General features: G+C 42.6%; 1 protein-coding gene across 2 annotated transcripts in view; it reads left to right on the top strand.

Annotated features, from left to right (window-relative positions):
* LAMA3 (laminin subunit alpha 3) overlaps positions 1-22,996 on the top strand; it is a 240,003-nt gene that overhangs the window by 53,640 nt on the left and 163,367 nt on the right. For both annotated transcript variants that reach the window (XM_029230133.1, XM_029230150.1), the window contains exons 4-11: positions 648-766; positions 2,006-2,176; positions 4,697-4,788; positions 8,082-8,197; positions 11,345-11,463; positions 19,265-19,355; positions 21,279-21,410; positions 22,730-22,792. In XM_029230133.1, coding sequence (XP_029085966.1) covers positions 648-766; positions 2,006-2,176; positions 4,697-4,788; positions 8,082-8,197; positions 11,345-11,463; positions 19,265-19,355; positions 21,279-21,410; positions 22,730-22,792 — 903 coding nt within the window. The remainder of the gene's footprint in view (positions 1-647; positions 767-2,005; positions 2,177-4,696; positions 4,789-8,081; positions 8,198-11,344; positions 11,464-19,264; positions 19,356-21,278; positions 21,411-22,729; positions 22,793-22,996) is intronic.

Raw genomic sequence — 22,996 nt, 5'->3', positions numbered from 1 at the left:
CCTATTTTAAAAAATATTTTATTTATTTATTTGGTTGTGCCGGGTCTTAGTTGCAGCAGGCGGGCTCCTTAGTTGAGGCATGCGGGCTCTTAGTTGTGGCAATTCATGTGGGATCTAGTTCCCTGACCAGGAAGCAAACCCAGGCCCCCTGCATTGGGACCGCGGAGTCTTAACCACTGCGCCACCAGGGAAGTCCCAGCCCATTTCCTTTTATGTAGAATTAGGAACTAAGCTCCATCTTTATGGATCCTGCCTTTCACATTACTTACCTTGACCTTGTGTTTTTCACTAATGAAGAATGTCTGGGTCTCTGAACCCTGTGACAAATTGAGGTGGACAGGAATTTGGCTTACAAAGGCATTGGGTTTTCCAGGAATGCTCCTTAGAGGGTAAACTTGCCTAATGAGGAATGAGGATTTAGAACCGTATCTCCAGACATTTCTGTTGAAAGTCACGTGGCCTGAAATGGCTTGGTATTTTCTTTCGTGAATTAAGAATTTCATTCTAAGCTTCTGTCTAAAAATCTTAAATGCTTCTCTGTTCTTTCCCTTTTCATGTATATTCTTAAGTAAACATAAGATTTCTTAAGGGATTTACAGCAAGATGATAATATTTTATTTTACAGTACTAACATGTTTCCTTCCTAGATTCTAAAGTAGACTGTTTGGAACAGTTTGGACAGGAAGCAAATAGGGCGATCACGCGAGACGATGATGTACTTTGTACTACTGATTACTCCCGGATCGTGCCATTGGAGAATGGTGAGGTAAGTAGATTTGGGAGGCCTTGAGAGATAAGACTCAGAAGTGAACATGAAGATGCCACATTTTTCATAATTGTGAAACTTGCACTTTTAAGGAAATCTAACATAGATGGAAAGGAATCACATCGAAGACTCCCAGATTGAGTTGGGTTGGAAATCTTGTTTTTTAAATTGAGGTATAATTGACATTGCAAATTCTATTTGAGGTCTAATTTTCCTTGGGAATTCAGGATTCTGGATTCACGGCCCACAGGTCTTGAACTCTTTTTTCTGGTGGACTATTTAGAAAGTGGGTCACTGGTGATTGTGGTAAAGAACGCTCCCACTGCTTCACAAGCACATTACCTCCCGTAAGAGTGGGGAGAGGAGGGGTTGGTGGCAGAACTAATCCCTGATCCTTTTTGGCAGGATGGGCATCATTTGTAGGGGAGAAAACAATTGCTGTCTCATTGGGGTTGCATGTGGTCCTTATGAAGTCAGCCAGGCTGTTGTTAGGGAAGATGAGAAAAGAGAGTGGGGAAAATCAGAGAAGCATCCCATGGAGTGAGTTTCAAATGAACTTCTTTAAAGGGTGTCAGTCTCGTTCTCCTTAGGTAGAGAGATCTTTCTTGAGCAGCTGTATCTAGTGTCTTCCAGTGATCGGTCAGTGTTTCATGTCTCAGTAACTGGCTGGGACTTGGACTTCATCGCCTCAAGCTTTAAAACAAAACCTGGGGGACTCCCCTGACGGTCCAGTGGTTAAGACTTCGCGATTCCACTGCAGGGGGTGCAGGTTCGATCCCTGGTCGGGGAACTAAGATCTCGCATGCTGCACGGTGTGGCCAAAAAAAAAAAAAAAAAAAAAAAAACCTAAGCCTGGGTTTTATATAGATTTTTTTTTGTCCTGTTCACTGTCAACTTTATATCCAAAGACTTCCTTTTTTCACCCTCTTTCGGGATTTTAGATTACTTTAGCTTTGTTTCTTTGATGCAGCTTGACAAAAATTGTTTCTTTATATTTGTAGATTTTAATGTTATACTTTGAACATTTCATAGTGTGTATAGCCCCACAATGACAGTGATAGAACAAAGGGTTTGTAAATGAAATGATTTACAAAACCTGAGAGCCCAGGTTTTGAAACATCTAATGACTCAAAGAAACCAAGTAAGTGTTTGGGGGCATGTGAGTTATTTTTAGTTACTTGCAGCTAAATTTTGATAAAAGGACTTTTTTCCCCCTCTATGTGTGTGTGGTTCTTTTAGGTTGTGGTGTCCTTGATAAATGGTCGTCCAGGTGCAAAAAATTTTACTTTCTCTCACACCCTGAGGGAGTTCACCAAGGCGACGAACATCCGCCTGCGTTTTCTCCGAACCAACACTCTTCTTGGACACCTCATCTCCAAAGCACAGAGAGATCCAACCGTCACTCGGCGGGTGAGTAGTGCTTTGACATGCCAAGACAGCAGCTTTTGGTACCTTGTTTGCTTATCAAATTCATTGCCTCGAACTCCTTCAAGTAAACTTTATAGCCAGTAATGTCATAGGCGTAAGAGTTGTTCTTGTCTGAAATATTAGGTATAGCTTAGAAGTTTGGTGGTTAAAGACAGATCATATTCAGAGAAGATGAAAGGCAAAAGAGGACAGCCATCCTGGTATTAGTCTGCTGTTATAACAAATAATCCCCAAGTCTCAGAGGCGAACACAATAAAGGTTAATTTTTTGCTCATGTCACGGTCTAATGTGGGTCAGCAGGTGGGATCAGCTCCACACAGTTATTCAGGGAACCAGGCTGTTTCTCTGTAGAGGCACAGCCATCCTGTAGGACCTCAGGGTCCTCCTCTGCCCCTCCTGCACCTGGTCAGCAGATGAGGGAAGAGAGAAAGAGCATAGGGAGGAACAATCTCGTAACCACAGAGCTCACTTCCATTGGCAGGAACTGGTCGTAGAGCCCCGCGGAGATGCAGGAGGCTGGATAATGTAATCGAGCCAAAGCAGAGGTGTGTGGGCATTGGTGAGCGGCAGTACTCTCCACTAGGGTTAGAAGAACATCGTTTATTCTCAGTGTCAGGACGGTACCCTGTCGCCTGGGCACAGAGGGAACCAGCAGAATAAATACCCCGAGCTCACTCTTCTCCCGCCTTCTGATTCCCTCCCAGTTCCTCCCAATGGTCAAACCTAACAGGAGGCCAGAGAGCAAGAGGCCCTTGTCATCCCATAAAGTTTATCCCCAGGGCAAAGGGCAGGGTGGAGAGGGGTGGAGAGTGGACCCGGGAGGGTGAATGGAAGATGCCAGCTTACCTTATAGAGTTTGGCTTCTTAGGGAAGTAAGTCAGGGAGCTGGGAAAGGAAGGGAGAGAGAAAAGTTAGGTTTTGCTACAGTTTTGAGCATTTTACAAGGCCAGTCATCTGGAGTGTAGGTGGCCTGTTTTCTGACTTTTTAAGCCCCCTTAGCTCCCTCTGAGCCGTTGTATATGGGAACTACAACTGGATCCAAGAACGCAGTTTACAAGGGGGAGGCGGGCTTTCTGGTCAACTGTAGCCAGACTGCGTTTCCATTCCTCCAGGTGTTTTGGAGCCTCGCCACAAATGTACCTCACCACTTTTTTTTTGTCTTTTTAGGGTGCAAGATTGGTACTCGTATGTATGTAGATTTCTTTTCACTTAGGTGAACGTAGTCTTCTCTATTAAGTAATTTTTTGTGGAGTGCATCACATATATAATCTTGACATTCCCTCTCCAGCGGTCTAGGTTGCTTCTTTAAGTGGAGGAGCCAGAATACCAGGTGTCCTATCACACGTATCATGTGTGCTGGGGTGAAGGCTGATGGAGGGCTTCTCTCTCGCCGCTGCTGCCCTAACCCACGTTTAGAGAGAAATTTCTGTGGTCATCAGCATGAAAGCTTCTGAGTGTGAACTTGTCACGGAACCCCTCCAATAATGAATTTTATCCATATTAACAAGAGGGATTGTTGATGCCTTTAGACTAAGTAAGACGTTGCCGGGAAGCTAAGACACTTAACAGCTTTTAGGGAGGAGATCAGAACAGAACCCCAGCCCTGAGTGACCGTGCGGAGGTTTAGGATGACTAATCTCAGCAACAACAAAAAGATACAAAACCCCTCTTGTCCCTGTGAATTCACAGACTTCCTCACTGACCGATATTCTCACTGGTGGCCTGACCTCAATGAGAAAGATGATTTCACACCCTCTGAATTCCTTACTGAGTCCTGTGCCTCCTGCCAAGTCTGAGAAGTAAGGGAGCTGGCGGATGGGGCCACCTACGGTCCCAAGTGGAGAGGCCTCCACCGTGCTGGGGACATGCCTGGTCCACGAGATGGCCTATGCATACCGCTGGCCTGGTCTAGGGACCGAGCCTCAGCTGGGTCTGAAACTGTCTGGCCTTTTGGAGCTTGAACCTCTGCCTTTGGCTTTGATTAACCCTGACCTAGCAAGGCTTCCGCAACTGCTAGCGGGTCCTGCCAGTCTCAGCGCTGTATCTGATCCATCTTTGTGAATATTCTCTCCTTTCCTGAAGCCTAAACACAGTAGTTACAAAATTTTTGTTATAAAAATGATGTTTTTTGGTAAACAGATATGTCCAATTTATGGAACTCAGATTTACATTAAAAAAAAAGAGAAACTAGGAAGCACTTAATCCCTTTCCCAAAGGCTGTAGGGTACGATTCTTGTCCGAGGTCATTTCCCTCCGTGCATTTAAAGCATTTGATTTTTAAAAATGGACAAATTCAGCAGTGGGCTATTCAATTTGTTTGGGGAATGTATTTGCTTTGTAAGAAAAGTTACACCCAAACGTGGCTCCCTTTTGTGCTGAGGGAGGCTGAGGAGTACAGGATGGAAGGAAGCGGGGTCAATACAGATGTGTGTTAAAGGTTAGGAAAGGAAAGTTTACGTTGGGGTTTAGTAAAACTGACACGTTCGCTTTTCTGTTCTATAGTATTATTATAGCATAAAGGATATCAGCATCGGTGGGCAGTGTGTTTGCAATGGCCATGCTGAAGTGTGCAGTGCAAACAATCCTGAAAAACTGTGAGTACATTGTACAGATTTTTCAGCTTTCTATGCATAAACCTAATTGTTTCAGTAGACGTTTGCATCCTGTTAAACACTTCCTAAGTTCCTGCCCGCAACAAGAATGTTGCCATGCCAACAAGTAGATGATGTGTATGTCTTCCCTCCTCCACCCCTACACTTCCCTCTCACCTGCAACCAGCCCATAGCAGACATAGTTAATCAATCACAGCACTCTATGCATGATCAGGTACAAAGCCACCCAGACCCCCTTCCCCCACCCCTGCTGCAGACAGTGCCCCAGGCAGCCACAAATAATTGAGTAGAGTTGGCAAGAGAAATAATATTTGTTTGTCATCCCTGGTCTAGTGAGATCAGGGGTAAATGTTTTCAAATTCTTTTTCATCTTTAAAAGTGTGGTGACGTGCACATAATATAAAGTTTACCGTCTTAACCATTCTTAAGTGGGCGTGGTTTAAGTTCACTAGTGTCCAGTTCACTGACGTTGTTGTGCAGCCAAGCACTGTTTTCATTGCGCAGAACTGAAACTCTGTGCACATGAAACAGCAGCTCTGCATTCCCTCCTCCCAGCAACCCCTGGCAACACCATTCTACCCTATGAATTTGGCTACTCTAAGTGCCTTGTAGAAGTGGAATCACACAATATTTGTCTTTTTGTGACTGGCTTATTTCACTTAGCATATACTGTCCTCACTATAGCATGTGTCAGAATTGCCTTCCTTTTTAAGGCTGAATAATATTTCATTATATATACACCACGTTTTGCTTACCTGTTCATCTGTTGATGGACACTTAGGTTACTGCCATCCTTTAGCTGTTGTGAATAATTCTGCTATGAACATGGGTGTAACACTGTTTTGCTTTTAATTGAGGTATATTTCGCATACAGTAAGATGCATGGATCTCAAATATTGTGTTGTGCAATTGTATACACTCGTGTTATCACCTTAGGAAGGATACTTTGAAGGGCTGGAAATTACCAGACGCTGGATATAGTAATGGTTGTCTCTCAATGTTTTATTTAAAGTCTCCAATTCCACACGAGCAGCATTTACCAGGGGTACATTTTACTGTTAGTCAAATTCCGGTTTGTACATCATAAGGCCTAGCTTCATGGTCAGGCAGAGGTGCCAGCTACCACCTTGCGTGGTAAGTTTGTGGCACCCTTCTCCCTGTCTAGAAACAATCCCTAAGGCTGTCAGCCCTCCTTCGGGGATCCGGTGGTGCTCTCTGAGATAGCAGTGTGAATCCATCAACTGACTAGCCCTTAATCAGCAAGGAGCTTGTTAATGATTAAACCATCGCTGCCATGTAGACTCCTGAAGGGTAGGCCCTAAGGCACTAGAAGCCGGGTCAGGGAAGACCTGAGTTGGAGCGAGAGGGGAGAAAGAGGTCACTCTTGGTCCCTGAGCCTGAGATAAACTGGTACCACCTGGGAGAGGAGGAGAAGTCATCGGAGAGGGGTTGAGCTTCCCACTTGGAAGAGCTGCCGAGCCCCGTGCCCTTGGCAGACCTGGGGGGTTCTGCGCTGAGCAGTTTACTGCTCCCAGTGTGTGTGAGTGGAGAGGCTGTCTCCCCATCCCTCAGTGAAAGGCTCAGTTTGCCACTGGTCTATATCAGCACAACTGCCTTGCCTCCCCCTGCCTGTTGTGACCTGCACAAATGACTCATGGAGGCCTCCATGAATAGGAAAAAATCTTATATTGAAGGGGATTCAGTGACAGTGGAGGGAGCCACGGCTGGACAATCAGAAACCAAGCAGAACCTCTTGGTGAGGCAGAGGAAGATTTAATCAAGCATGGGTACCATGCTGACTGTGATGTATGGAAACATGGGTGGATCACAGATTTAATTCTGAGCTTCCTGGCAGTCAACTCAAAAAGGGAGACCTGCTCAGTTTCATATTTCACTATGATCATAATCTAAAAAACAATCAGTTGTGTAGGAGAAGATGAGTGTTGATGCTAGGGCCAGATGAGAAATCTACCTGGAGGTGGATGGAGTGGCTATCGGGAAGAGGATTCTCCAGTCAACAACATCTTCAATGACATCCTTACAACTGATGCAAGGACAAATTTTCTACATCAACCATCAACCTGGGCTGAGAGTCAGAAAAAGCAATTATTTGGGAGTGACAATATGATTCAGACAAGTTCCCGGCTCTGTTTTCTTTTTCAATGCTCAAAGAGTAGTTGGACTCCACAATAAACCCCTCCTCCAAAAAAAAAGAGTAAACCCCTCCTCCAAAAAAAAAAAAAAAAAAAAACAAGAGTAGTAGGACTATATGTTCTTCAAGCAATTTTCCCTAAATATTCTTTCAGTTCAGCTTGCAAATAAACACGTCATTGGCAATGAGCTGAAACTGCATCTCTGACAAAAGCCTGTTTGGACTCCAGCTGTTCCAGTTAAATCTATGTCCATTTGCTTTAATGGGGAGCTGAGTTGGGAGAGGCGTGACGCCTTCCCATAGGAGCATAACCATCCCACCTCCCCTCAGAAGAGTTGAGGGGATCCCCATGGGCACAGCCAAGGGTCTTCTTAGACTCTGTTTTGAATCCTCTTTCAAGCACAGACGAATGGAAGCTCAGAGCTTGGAGTTCTCATCTAACACCATGGCTGCAACGATTTCATTTTAGCTCAGAAACGTTCTAAGGCAGGTGTATAGTTCTTTGAATGTCGAGTTTTGTCTTTACTCCATTGCCTTGTTGAGTAATCTGAGCTTTGGCTCCTGTGATGGAGCTGTTTGTTGGAGCTGGCATGGACTCTTGGAGCAGGGTCCTCTGAGATCTGGTTAGTAACTGTCTCTTGGATTTGGTGAATCTCTGCACTAGACCCCGGTTTGAAAGTAAAAAACCTGACCCATCTCACGGGACTACTCTAGATTTTTGTGAAGATGTTGATATTCAACACACCTCAGTACACTCAGCACTTGCTTGCTCCTGTGTCGATTTATCATTATGTAACATAATAGGGAAGAAAGAGCTGGGACTTTGGAGTCAGACAAATTTAAGTTAGAAATCTGGCCCTCGGTTTATCATCTCCTGACCTTTGGTAAGTGCTTAAGTATCTCCGGATCTTAGTGTCACCACCTGTAAAATGGAGATAGTAAGTGGGATCGGGGGACTTGAAAGAGCGTATGCAAAGTGCTTTGTTCTCATAATCACTCAGTGGTACGATGGGTGACCATGATGACTCAGTTTTTCACACAGGAGCAACTGAGCTTATACTTCAGTTAAACAAACAAACAAACAACTTTTCAGTAACTGAGATGTGTTTTGCTACATGCTCAGGTTTCGGTGTGAATGCCAGCACCACACCTGTGGGGAGACATGTGATCGCTGTTGTGCAGGGTACAATCAGAGGCACTGGCGGCCTGCCACGCGGGAGCAGAGCAATGAGTGTGAAGGTGAGTGATGGGGGAGCGGTGCTAGGAAGCGAGGCCCCACCCATGATCCCCAGCCCCCCATCTCTGAGGACTGATGCAGTGTTTTCCCCATGCTCATGAAGAGGGCGAGATCATGTCAGTCTTAGGGACTCCGAACTGTCTTATGCAGCAAATAACTCACAGACTGGAGGTAACAGTGCCCCACTCTAAATTCAGATACAAATATGAGAACAAAAATAACAACAGTAACGCTCGTTAATATATATTAAGCATTCACTATATGCAAGGATTGGGCTTTGACAATTGGCCTTTCCTTTTAGCAATCTAAAATGTGTTGCAGCCACTATTAAATTGTAAACCCGTATCATTTCTTAGGATGTGATACTGGATTGGAATCCTAATTATTCGGAGGACCGAGATTCAAAGAAGGTGGTGAGATTGATGTCTAAACAGAGCTGGAAGTATTGAGGGAATAGGACTGAGGGGGATGCAGGATGGAGGGGACCAGAGAAGGAAGGAAGAAAGAGGAGAGGCTGCTTTTAATTATGGGCACAATATAAAGTAAGGAAACTGTTATTTAAACAAACAAGCTCATGACATCCAACTGAAGATTTTTTTTTAAACCCATCTTCTTAGAAGGCCATATATTTATTCCAGTTGCTGGAAACATTTTTGTAACTTTTAGTTATTGGCTTTGGAGACTGTGGCCTATTTTTTCTGAATATTCTTAGCATTTGAAGACGGATTTGCTTTTTTGAAATGACCAAAAGGCGTTTGGATACAGGTTTGTTGAACTAGATGTGTAAGGAAGAATCTATACTTTATACTTTCTGGCCAAATAGTTCTTGTAACTTTAAGAGATAAGACTGATGATCTCTGTGACCAGCAAAATTACTTAAAATGCATTTCCAGTGGGGAATTCTGAGCATGCTTTGAGAGTTGCTAACATTGTTGGAAGGTGTTGCCCAAGGTGAACGCTCAGGTGATCTCTAGGTCCAGGTCGTTACCCGGATGGCCATTCTCACATTAGAGTCATAGTTAACAGGTTCCTTTGCAGTGAATTCCTGATTCCTCACCCCTAGATAATAGGGCCCCAAAGAGGCAAAAGTAATAATCAGGGGTTATTTCTTCCAATACTTTCAGGTGCTGGTTTAGGATACTTTGACTGAATAAGTGTCATCACATGAATTCCAACATTCATCGTGTCGTTAGTTTTCCAGACTAATGGAACCGCTCAGTGAATGACACCGCTTCACTCCAACACATATGACAAATTTTAAATCATTTCCTTTCATAAGTTTTTAACCTTTTTACACTTGCCAAAATGGTTAAAAATTATAAACAGCCTATGGAAATCAGACCTGTTAAGATATTTGTTAGATGCTTTCTAAATTCCATTTGAGTTACTGCAATTCAAAATAAATAGACTTCTTAAGAAATAACTGACGTAGTAAATGTAAATGCTTAGAAGTTTTTTAAAAATCATGGCACCACTGAGGAAATGAAAATAAGAAAGGGCTCAGCCTGTTAAAAACAGGGTAACTTGAAAATCTAACCCTAATAGATTTATCCGAGAACTTGATTAAAACACATAAATTCCTAGAAAGACTTGGAAAATTGGATCTAGGTGGAATGTAGTGAATATATATTCTCCCTAAGAGAGAATGAGTGTTTTACTTGTTAGATCTTTTTTCATCTTGGCAATGATGAAAATCCTAAATGGGGTTTAAATCATATTTTCTAATTTTAGAAGCATCATACATTACTTGTAGATAACTTGGAAAATTTTTTTTTAAAGTAAAATCATTAATACTTTTACTACCCAAAGAGAACCACTGTTAATATTTTGTTAGGTATTTTAGTGGTTTTTTTCATGCATACTTTAAATGCTCAAGGGTATATTATTTATACAATTTTATATCCTGAGCTTTTTCACTTGATATTTTAAAATATTTTCCCATATCATTAAAAACTCTTTGACATCTTTTTTGATGGCACGTATTCAATAGTATTGTCATTCTCTGGATTCAAGTGTATCTAAAAAGTGTTTGAGTACTTACTGTGTGCTGGGGACGATGCTCTATTACAGACAAAACAGGAGCAGTTCTTGACTTCATAGAACTGACAGGCAAGCAAATATACTGTTGTTTGCTTAGCCATTTCCCTATAATTAGATGTTAGGATTATTTCCAATTGATCACTATTGTAGATAGTGCTGGGATGAAAGGCTTAGAGTGTTGACTGGGAATAGGTGTTGGAGTCACAGAAAGACAAGTCAGGATTCTGCCTCTCTTACTCGTGAAGTCTGTGACTATGTGCACGTCCCTTAACCTCTCTAAGCCTCAGACTCCCTATCTGGGCTATAGGCATAATAGCACCACCCTTAGAAAGTTATTGTGCAGATTAAATGAGATAATGCATATAAAATGCTTTTCACAGTGTACCAAGAGCTCAGTTATTCTTATTAATTAATTAATTAATTTATTTATAGGCTGCCTTGAGTCTTAGTTGTGGCACGGGGGATCTTTGTTGAGGCACGCAGGATCCTTTTTCGTTGCAGTGTGTAGGCTCTTTGTTGTGGTGCGCGGGCTACTCTCTAGCTGTGGAGTGTGGTTTTTCTCTTCTCTGGTTGTGGCGTGTGGGTTCCAGAGCGCATGGGCTCTGTAGTTGGTGGCAGTGCAGGCAGTAGTTGAGGTGCACGAGCTCAGTAGTTGTGGCACTCGGGCTTTAGTTGCTCTGCGGCATGTGGGATCTTAGTTCTCTGACCAGGGATTGAACCTGCGTCCCCTGCATTGTAAGGCGGATTCTTTACCACTGGACCACCAGGGAAGTCCCTCAGTTATTCTTGACAATAGCAGTAGTAGTAATATCCTCTTTGTGCATAAAGCTTAATTGGCATTTTGGTTTATCTTAATTTGTAATTATATATCTTATTTTTTAAAAAAGAGAAACCTCTCTCACTTAACATAAGATGAAAGAAGGTATAAATTGTATATGATGATAGGCGGGTCTTTGTGTAAAAATCCCCCAAATTGTCCACTGGGGGTATCCCTGGTGTTCCAGAATAGACTTTCTTGTAGCTCAGTGTAGCAACAATACTCTCTGGGGGAATTTACTAAGGGTCTCACAGTCACGGTGGAGTACTAACTTAGAATGCTCTTTTTTCAGCATGCAACTGCCATGGCCACGCCATCGACTGTTACTATGATCCAGAAGTTGAGAGGCAGCAGGCAAGCTTGAATAGCCAAGGCATCTATGCAGGTGGAGGGGTCTGCATTGACTGTCAGGTGAGGCACTATTTAAGTCAAAGTGAATGTGTCACAGTAGGCAATGAACACTCAGTAAGCCCTGCTCTACAAAGATGTCAAGAAAGCGATATGCAATTCTAAGGATTTTCTGACGCCGTTTCTCCACTTTTGTACACAGAAAGCTTGGTTAGCTGGATGTAATTTAGGGAAAATGGACTGAGGCATGTTTGTCCAAACTCCATTGATTAGATTCTTCATTTGGGTCTTTGCCTGAATGGAGGGGAGAATTCCTGGCTGTCATCCTGACTGCTATCCATCTTATATTAGAAAGGCTCTAAGATAGGAGGGCAAATAGGTATCCACTTCAGTGCTGACTCTAAATCCTATTTTCAAATGGATTCTGAATCTAGAGGAAGTATATCATGATCAATCAATGATGTCTGCTGTTGACACTAAATAAGAAAAATGGATTTTTCATCCCTCCTATAAGGGCGATTGGGTTCACTGGAATTTACATAAGAGGAGTGTAGGGCAGAGGAGGGTATATGTACATCTGCTTTGAGATATTCATTAAAACTTGTGTAAAATGTTCATGAGTTTGGCCTATATTGTCATTCTGTCTTGTGTGCTTTGAGAGTGATGTTTTGTTAGCGTTGCCAGTAAGCAGGCACTCTTTACGTGAGATGCCCGTTTATGTGGAACCAGGGCTACACACCCTTAGAGAGACCCACCGTTCTCCACCTGTCTGTCACTCCACACATTTTATATCATCTGTCACCACAGTTAATTAAAATACAAGTAAATATAAGTCATACGTTTGTTACAAATCACAGGGTTCCACGGATAAGTGAAAGATCCCAGGATCTTCTTAAAGCTACGCGTTACAAGACCTTCAGGTGATTTGCGTGCACGTTAAAGTTGCAGAAGCACTGGACTGTCTGCAATCTGATGAAGGGTATTTATGAAAACCCTACAACTAACATCATATAAGTGATGAAATATTGAACTCTTTCCTTCTAAAGATTGGGAACAAGGAAGGATGCTTGCTTTCACCACTTTTGTGAAACAGTGCCCTGGAGGTCCTAACCTCTGCATAAGACAAGAAAAAGAAACAAAAGGTGTTAAGATTGGAAAGGAAGAAGTAGAACTGTTTCTATTTGTAGATGACATGATTCTTTATGTAAAAAAACCTAAGGAATGTACAAAATAATTACTAGAACTAATTGAATTTAGTAATTTTGCAGGATACAATGATAATATAGAAAAACCAGCTATATATACTAGTAGCAAACAATAGGAAAATGAAATTAAAATTCAAGTAAAAATAGTAACAAAGAACATAAAATGCTTAGGAATAAATTTAGCAAAAGACATGCAAGACCTCTATATTAAAGCTAAAAAAAACTTTTCTGAGAGAAATCTAGGAAGACTAAATAAATAGAAAGATGTAATATATTTGTGGATTGGAAGATTCAGTATTATTAAGATACCAGTTCTCCCCAAATTGCTCTACAGAGTTAATGCAGGTTCTTTTTTTTTTTAAAGAAGTTGACAAGTGGATTCTAAAATTTATATGGTTACGTAAACAACCTAGAATATCCAAAGCCATCTTGAAGAAACAGAATAAAATTGGAGGACTTATATTATCTTACTTCAATATTAACTATAAAGCTACAGTAATGAAAACATGGTGCTATTGACATAAGACTAGAAGAATAGGTCAGTGTAGCAGAACAGGGAGCACGGAAACAGACTCACACGTGGACATTTTATTTTATTTTATTAATTTATTTTATTTTATTTATTTTTGGCTGCATTGGGTCTTCGTTGCTGCCCGCAGGCTTTCTCTAGTTGCGGCGAGCAGGGGCTACTCTTCGTTGCGGTGCAGGGGCTTCTCTTTGCGATGACTTCTCTTGTTGCAGAGCACGGGCTCTAGGTGCGCGGGCTTCAGTAGTTGTGGCTCGTGGGCTCTAGAGCGGAGGCTCAGTAGTTGTGGTGCACAGGATTAGTTGCTCTATGGCATGTGGTATCCTCCCGGACCAGGGCTCGAACCCGTGTCCCCTGCATTGGCAGGAGGATTCTTAACCACTGCGCCACCAGGAAAACCCCTGGACATTTTATTTTTGATAAAAGTACCAAAGCAATCCAGTGACAGGGGATGGGGAGAGAAGAGAAAAGTCCTTTCAACAAATGGTTCTGGAGTAACTGGATTTATATGGGAAAAAGTTAACTTGGACCCCGACCTCAAATCATACACAAAAGCTAAATTGATATGGATCAGACCTAAAGTAAAGTTAAAGCTTTTGAGAAAAATATAGGCAGATATCTTTGTGATTCGAGGATGGACAAAGTTTTCTTCGTTCATAGGAAGCAATAACCATGAAAAATTGACAAATTAGACTTCATCAAAATTAAACACTTCTGCTCACAAAAGACACTGAAGAAAATGAATAGGCAAGCCGTGAATAGGGAGAAAATATTCAGAAAACATAGATCTGGCAAATGGTTGGCGTCCAGGATACACAATATAAAGAACTCCCGCAGCTCAATAATGAAAAGACAAATAACCCAATACAATTGAAAACGACTTGAATAACCACTTCACAGAAGTGGATGTATGAATGGCCAATAAGCATACAACAAAGGGCTTAACATCATGAGTCATCAGAGAAATGTAAATTAGAGTTACAGTGACTTACCCCCAATTTTGGTGAAGATGTGGAGCAACCATACCCATCATGCATTGTTGGTGTGAGTGAAAAGTGGTGCAATCACCTTGGGAAAATATCGGGCAGTTTTTAAAATATAGTTAAACATACACCTACACCGTGACTCACAAATTCCATGCTTAGGCGTTTATCCATGAGAAATGGAAATGTGTGTTTACAAAAAGTTTATAGCAGCTCTATGCACAATAGCCCCAAACTGGAAATAGCCCTGGTGTCCTAAAGAAGTAGAATGGAGGAACACACTCTGGCATATTTACACAGTGGAATACCAACGGGCAGTAGGAAGCAACAAACTGTTGATGGTGCAACAACATGCAAGAATCTTAACAGCATCGTGTTAAGTGAAAAAAGCCTTCCCAAAAAGAATACCGATAGTATGAAGACCATTTAGATGAAATTTTGTAACAGGCAAAACTAATCAATAGTGGAGGGCTTCCCTGGTGGCACAGTGGTTGAGAGCCCACCTGCTGATGTAGGGGACACGGGTTCGTGCCCCGGTCCGGGAAGATGCCACATGCCGCGGAGCGGCTGGGCCCGTGAGCCATGGCCGCTGAGCCTGCGCGTCCGGAGCCTGTGCTCCGCGACGGGAGAGGCCGCAACAGTGAGAGGCCCGCGTACCGCAAAAAAAAAAAAAAAAAAAAATAGTGGAAAAAATCAGAACTGTGGTTGACTGTCGGAGCTGGTGGTGAGGATTGACTGGGAAGAGGCATGGGGACACTTTCAGGGGTGGTAATATTGTTCTGTATCTAGATAGACATCTGGGTTTCACAGATATATGCATTTGTTATAACTCAGTGAATGTACAAGAGTTTTGCCCTTGTGTATAAATTTTATACCAAAAGAAAAAAAACTATGAACAAACATTAAACTCCAGTTAATTATATGCATACCTTTAGCTATGCATATAATTAACTGGAGTTATTATAATAACAGTTAATATAAATAGCTAAAGTATATAGGGGACGGTAACTGATATCTGCAATTTATTTTGAAATGCATAAATAAGATGGATTAATGGATGGATAGAAGAATGAGTAGATGGATAATTATGTGAAAAAACAAGTGTAGTAAAATGTTAATGGTACACTCTAGTAGACGGGGTTAGGTGTTTATTGTGAAATTTGAACTTTTTGGTCATAAAATATTGGGGGAAAGAGCAATGAAGGAAGGCAAGGAGCACAACACTTTTGGATTGACTCCTTGATTCCTTTCTGTTTGATAAAATATTGTTGCTCTTAATGAAGGCTGAAGATTACCCATGTTATTGTAGATGATGCTGGCAGATACTTTATCTCCATTAACTAAAACAGAGTCTTTAGCTTCTTCCATGGAGACACGACTTCTAATCTAAGTCTTGAACTGTTTGTGTCCCTAATGTGTTCGTCTCACTATTTCCAAACTGTTTGTTTTTCTCTCTCTTTCACACTCACATACACACACCACACAAAGCTAAGAGATGGAATCAAGAAACAGACGGAGCACATATGGCTACGTTCCCTTCTGCAACAAATCCTACAAAATGACAGGAAAGATACCAAACAAGCAAAATACTCTCTCCTTCCAGAATCCACAATAGCATGAAAAATAAGAAAGAGTGTTATCAACAGACCAGCAGTTTAAAAGATAGAAAGCAGAAACAGATACATGCAGGAGAACACAGCTGTGATTATTGGAACAATTTGGAGGTACTCCAAGAGGCAACAGATAGAAGAAATTAACTGTAGAGCTACATTTAAACCTATAAAACATTACTGAAGTTTATAAAAGAAGACCTATATGGAAAGGCATAATATGTCTCCAGACTCAGTATTATAAATATACCATTTTTTCAAAACCAATCTATAAGTTCAGTGCAATTTCAATCAGATTTTTAATGAAGATTGACAGACTGTTTCTGAAATTCTTATCGATAAAAGAATATGTCTATGAGAATAGACAAGTAGCTTAGAAAAGATGAACAATGACGGGAGAAATTTGTCTTGTGAGATATCAAAATATACCATGAATCTGTATTAATTGAGTGTGGACTCAATGCAGGGATAGATAGTTCAATAGAACCTAATAGAGAATTTAGAAACAAATTCATGCAGATATTAAAATTTGGTTTGTGGTAAAATTGGCATTTCTGATGGAAGAGAAAGATGGATAGTACATAAATGATGTTGAATAATTGGCTTTTCATTTGGGAAGAAAATGTAACCCTATCTTATGCCATATACAGAGGGACGTGGGGAGTCTTGCACAGGAAGGGAGGAGAACGGGTGTAGCTACAGCAGGGCAGATGGTTTGGTGAGCTACATGGTGATGCTTCAAGATGAAATTTGAGTTTGCTGGTAGAACATGCATACCGTACAGCAAGGTCTGCCTATCAGAAACCCAGCTGCCTTAGTCACTTCAGGCCGTTATAACAAATATACCATAGACTGGGTAGCTTACACAATAAACAGTTATTTCTCGTAGTTCTGGAGGCTGTGAAGTTCAAGATCAAGGTGCCAGCACATCCAGTGTCTGGTGAGAGCCCTCTTTCTGACTGGCTGATGGCCATTGTCTTGTATTCTCACATGGAGGAGAGAGAGAGAAAGGAAGGAAGCTCTCGCTGTCTCTTCTTATAAGGGCACTAATCCCATCATGAGGGCTCCATCCTCATGATCTGATTACCTCTCCAGGCCCCATCTCCAAATACATTGGGGATTAGGCTTCCACAAATGAACTTGGGGGGAATACGAACATTTATTCCATAGCACCAGCTAACCTGACTGTTTCCTGCCTTTTCTGTGCAGTGCTGGTAATGGGAGAATGATGAAATCTCTGCCATCAGTCTGGGCAGGTGACAGGAAGTGGGAACATCACAGGCAGGCTGGGCCTGGGGACTTTCAGGTGGCCAAGCAGCCAGCGTGTAAGAGCCAGATCGTTATCCTTCAGGGCACGTGGTTGTCAGAGGTGGCTGTTTTCTCACGTGGTATTGATTTCGCTTTTGTTTCTTGGATTTACTATTTTAAGTGTTGGTTTGGGGGTATGTGACATTTTAAATAGGGTGGTCCGTTCTCTGGCATATGGCATTTGAGTAAAGACCTGAAAGAAGCGAGAGAATGGACCAGGTATCTGTCCGAGGGACAGCTTTCCACGTGGAGGGGACAGCAGGGCAAAGGGCCTTGAGAGGGAACAAGGGGCCTGCGTGGCTGGAGGGGAGTGAGCAGGGCTAGATGCGTCAGAGAGGTCACAGAGGCCAGATCACTTTGACCTTCAGATGGAATATCAGATGGGGTCTTCCCAGGAGAGTGTGGCCAACGAGTGGACTAGCCACTAGTCTCGTTTTACTTGAGGTTCACGGAAGTAGAAGTCAGCACCAGTGTTGTAGGTGTGGTCAAGGAATTGAGGGAAAGAGAGAGAGTCAGAGAGAGATGGGGTTTAACTGAAGATTGAAAAGCATGTAGGAAAAGTTTTGCTTGGAGGAATTAGGACCTGAGAATGATCAGAGCAGGGCCTGAGGTTTCTAGGTGGGCGTTCCTTAGAAAGCCTCTCTAGATGGTGCCAAGGGAAAAGGAGTAGGTGGGGGTGGGCTTACGTCCTGCACAGATCCCATCGGTGCCCACCCCACTCTTTAGCTTGGGCAACGGAGGCTTTCTCATCTCGTGTTGTGTCGTACATATGCAAATGCAGACACCCACTCCTCCCGGCAAGAGTGCTTCCTAGGTACCTCCAACGTTGAAATCTGGAGCCACTACTGTCCTTGAGTCTCCTTCTGGTATTGGTCCAACCATGACCTTGGTGTCCATGGATAAGTGGTGTATCTTGCCCTCAGGTGGTGAGGGTCCTAGAGAACCACCCAAAACTTGAAGGCAAACTACAGGTATTCTTAGGGTGATTTGCTGCTGTTCTTTGTGTTTTAAAAATATAACTTCTTTGTGGCAGGTGCTTCATTAGACAAACCTTGTGGTAAAGGGGAGAACCCAGGGTACCCACTTGAGAGAACTTTTTCTCATTTCCTACTCCAGTGGGAAAAAAATTGGGAGCCAAGGTTAACCTGATGTCCTCTGTGTATTATAAGCCGCAGTGGCAAACAACAGAGTTGAGAGGTTCGTTGGCATTTGATGGAAGAGAGGGTGGACTACAGCTGTTTGCTGTTTGTCCAAGATGTTTATGCATGTAAACCTTAGGTCAGAGAAGTGGCCAGTATGGTTTTAGACCTCACTGTTAAAGTGTATTCAGATTTTAGCCCGCAGGACAAGGAGTGGTAATAAATAAAAGCCTGTAATTAATAAAATCATCTAAAAGGGTAGAGGATACAGAAAGGGTCTTTGTTCTCCTCTCTGTGTTTCTATGCAGACTCCTTTTAAGTCAGTGTGTTATATTTGTTCTTTTTAACTTCCTATTGCCTTTCCTTTCATTAGCGAAAGAACAGTGTCCTTCTAATTGTTTCCAAATTAGAGAGAGAGAGAGAGAGGTGGAATTGAGCTAGACCCATGGTATATAGTTCTTGGAAATTGATGATGCGTGTCAGGTAATTTGATTTTTTCTGGCAATTACAAGGATTAGCCGTGAAATATGAAAGGCTGCCTTGTACTGTACTTTCAAATGAGCTCTGTGTATGAATCACATGCCTACATTTTCCATTCCCGTAGCAGAAATGTTTGGGAAATGGTTTCAGACTAAAGCACAGATAAAATTTTGGAATGACGAGAGAAGGGGGTCTGTACATGCAGTTTTTTCCAAAATTGGAGAAGAAAAAAATACACACATAACCCTTTATCCCTTGGGTTAAACCTAAGGGTGATTTATGATCCATTCATCGCTACTGAAGCTGTGAAGAGTGGTCCTCTGGAATTTTTGCTCACTCAAATGTCAGGTGCTTCATTAAGTGGTAGAGAGGAAAACTTGGGTTGTCCAGTTCATCGAACTTACCCTCATTTCCTCTTCCAATGGGAAAAAGAATTCCAGAGCCAAGTTCAAGCCAGTGTCCTGTGGTAAATCTTGGAGATTCAAGGTCAAGTTCAGTGCTTTTTGTTTTTGATGACTTTTACTTTACATTTGTGTACGACAGAATTATTTCTCTGGATGAATAGCGCTTGTCCACTACTCTCCCCCCCTAAGTTTCTTTTGTTTCTTTCTAGCATAACACAGCTGGTGTAAACTGTGAAAAGTGTGCTAAGGGCTATTACCGCCCTTATGGCGTTCCGGTCCATGCCCCCGACGGCTGCATCCGTAAGTTTCATTCCAACTTGGTGTGTCTTAACTTCAGGGAGGTCATCGGGCTAAATTCTGATTGGCTAGCAATTCCCTTAGTTTCCTCTCTCTCTTCATATTATTGGTTCTACTCCTTACTAGCTGTGTGACTTCAGGCAGTTACATAGTCTCTCCGAGAATCAGATTTCATATATATAAATGGAAATGATAATCTAGTCTCTAAGAGTAAATGAAATGCAGTCAAAACCACCTAGGAAAATACTGAGCATTGGGCTTGGCGCATACTAGGCCTGCAACAAATGTTTTCTGTTGTTTTGACATGTTTCTATGATCTCCAGTAATTTTAAATTTCATCAGAATTAGACTCAAGGCAACATAGTAATGATTTCACAAGGATGTAATAATAGTCATAATATTCAAAATAGTTATGATTTATTGAGCACTTGCTATATACAAGGCATGGCCTAAATAATTTCACAAATGTCTTATCTAATTATCATAACAAACTTAAGATAATGTATTATTAGTCTCATTTTTAGATATCGAGAAATCAAAGGGTCTGAGCAGATAAATATTTTGGCCCAGGTGAGAGAACTACTAACTGGTAGGTCCAGGGTAGAGTTCATATCTGTCTAGCGCTGCTGTAACGTACCACTTCCATTATACAGAAAAATGCCACTGTTTTTTTTTTTTTTCCTGTGGAATTATCAGTTGTAGATCAGATTATAGACTTTGTTCTGCATGTGTATTTTATTTGGTTCTTTTATGTTCTCTTGCTATTGCAGTTAGAAAACAGTTCCAGTCCTGAAATTGGCTTCTGTGCCCACCATCCCCCCCGCAAATTCATTCATCATATCATTAATGTTTGAGAGCATCAAAATCCAAAGAATGTGTAAACTCTGATTTGTCCCTCTGTAGGGCATCTTAGTTATTAAAAGTGTGTCCTTGTTTCCCCTCGCTTTTCCACATCCTCCTATGAAGTATGCCCATGATTTATCTTGTGCCCACGAAGGATAAGCTTTGGCAAAGGAAAACAGGGCATCGTGAATAAACTCATGCCTTATTAGGAGCCTCAGTTTTCCATCACTTTTCTCGTTTCTTTCTTCATCACTGAAGTGGTCTCATGGAGATATTAGAGGCTTAGCATAAAGAATCCACAGGACACATAAATCCTAAACAAGTTAAGCAAAGGACACCAGGAGAAGCCAGGCTAGGGGGTTGCTTGGCGCTCACGACTTCTCCAGCCTCCCAGTTCCTCACAGGACAGGGACTCAGCTGAGCTATGACAGTGTTTTTGCTGTCCAAGGTGAGGACTTTTGCCAGGTCAAGGAGAGCTCCCAAGTGAGGGGGTTCCTGAGTGTTTTACACCCAAGTGTGTCCCTCTGGAATGCAAACCCAATCGTCAGGCTGGTTGCAAAAACTGCCTTCAGTAAGCTGTATCACTTGATTCGAACATTTGGGTGACGGGCACGATCTTGCTGTGCTGTGCACAGATCATATATCAATGTCTAGGCATCCCACACTTGTGTCCACATCACAGCTGTGTAATGACGACCACTCTGTGGACATTCACAGTTGGCTCATAGCCGGGAGAGGCTGTGCCCAACAGCCCTGCCAGGAGCCACAGCATGCGCCCACCCGGCCCCTCCGGTGGTGGCTTGTGCAGGGTTGCCCCCTACACGGTGCACTGGGCGGTGCTCAATGTAATAAACCACATCCTCGAGAACTTCTCAGTGTGACGCTCATTAAAGCTTGTCTCTGAGGGTCCACGGGGTTCAGTCAATGCAAACCATCAAGCAGGTGTGAAGTGGAAAACAGGCTGTGCCCTTTCAAGAATCCCTGGAAACCAATGATGAAGTAGTAAACATTGCCCGAGAAGGATTAGGACATATTTGCCTTAAGAGGTGCAGCGAAGGACGGACTCTTTGGGATTTCTCTTAGCCTGCAGCTGTCACCCCGACCACGCGGAGGACTGCCAGCAGGGCTTGGGCCGCTGCACCTGCAGGCCCAACTTCCGCGGAGACCACTGTGAGGAGTGTGCGGCTGGCTACCACCATTTCCCAGTTTGCTCCAGTAAGTCCCAGCTGCGGAAGGAGAGGCCCGGCTTCTCGGCGCTGACCTGGGCTTTGTGCATCGACCCCTGAGTGCATGGCAGGCATGGGGCAGAGAGGTGGTAGAGGGACAGAAATAGGGCCAGGAAGGTTCTATTTGTGTGAAAATGTTCCCCAAAGTTGGGAACATTACATTTTTATAAGTATGTTTTATAGTGTTATTTATCTCCAAAGTGTTAGGCTGTACCATAGACATTACCATCTCAGCAGGTCAAAGGGTCAGATGGTGGCAGTTTCAACGTAATAGTAATCCATGTTTGGGGTTTTTCTTCATAAACCTAGAGTAAATGTCGCGGGCTTCCAGATGTTCGCGTGCGTACACGTAGTGTGTGTTGTAGTTCCAGTGGCCGGGGGGATGTGTCTGTTCTCTCCCGCTGTACAGTAGAGCCCTCACCTTATCCCACTGCCGTGGTCTAAGAGAACATCTCAGCATCTTGGAGAGATATATACGTGTCTGTTAGAAACAGCATAGAACGTGGAGCAGGGGAGTGTGTGAAGTCAGCTGTGCAGACTGTTCCAAGAGCCGTGACCCTATTTGTTCTGCATTTAGTGTAAAAACTGGACTTTGGGGTCAGGACGGAGAAACACGGTCTCAGGAAGAGGCTACCCCATTGCTGCGTTAGTTCTTGCCCATTCCCACCTCACAACTCTGCCATCCCCGGAAAAGCATGTTGAGTTGTGGGGCTCTGTGGACAGGATGTGCGTGTGTCCTGGCTCCCACCTGCTGTCCCAGGGTCATTGTTAAACGAGCACCCACTTCCACTGTCAAGTGTCCCAGTTCGGAGGATGAATTACATGATCATCTTAAAGTTAAAGGAACCAGTTTTTAAGCCCAAACATAGTGACACTGAATCAGGGCTCAGTCAGTTTAGAATCTATAATGATTGGATAGAGGCTGAGCAGAAATTGCATTTTCATAAGCAAAGTTTTAGGGAAAAAGATTTGAAAGAAAACATTTTTAAAAATCTAGTCTCGATGTTAACATGAAAAAACAATAAAGATACTAAAGAAGTCCAGCTCAGCCCTGCTAGACTGGGACTTAGCTATTGTGAGCACGAAATATCCATTTCTGTCATTAATATACAAATCAGAATGTCTGATGATCCTGGTTTTATTACTAGATGCATTTTAAGTGTAGCAACATTTCCTTTCAGTTAGTTTCCACATGCTGCTTTCACTAAGTCAGAGAGGGCGTCTTCCTAGGTAGTGCAATTTAATGTTTTACTTTACTGTCTCCTTAATCATCCTTCTCTGTATTTTTTGATAAACTATTTTTTCTAGGAATTCCCGTTTTTCCTATTTCTACTCCAAGTCCAGAAGATCCAGTTGCTGGAGATATAAAAGGCAAGTAACTTCTCTTTTGGTTTAACTTCAGTGAAGATGTTATGCTCCATATTCCTTTTCTACTTCCTGTGCACATGGCTATGTCCAAGTTCAAGTCATCCTCATGGGACCATGGTGGTGCCTTGCAGGTGTGTCGTATTTGGTTTTTGTTTTTGTTTTTGCGGTATGCGGGCCTCTCACTGTTGTGGCCTCTCCCGTTGTGGA

Source organism: Monodon monoceros, unplaced genomic scaffold (genome assembly GCF_005190385.1).
Source record: "Monodon monoceros isolate NGI ecotype Baffin Bay Population unplaced genomic scaffold, NGI_Narwhal_1 Super_Scaffold_1, whole genome shotgun sequence".
NCBI lineage: Eukaryota > Metazoa > Chordata > Mammalia > Artiodactyla > Monodontidae > Monodon > Monodon monoceros.
The sequence above is the reverse complement of the archived record's forward strand: the minus strand, read 5'-3'. Positions and strand labels throughout refer to the sequence as shown.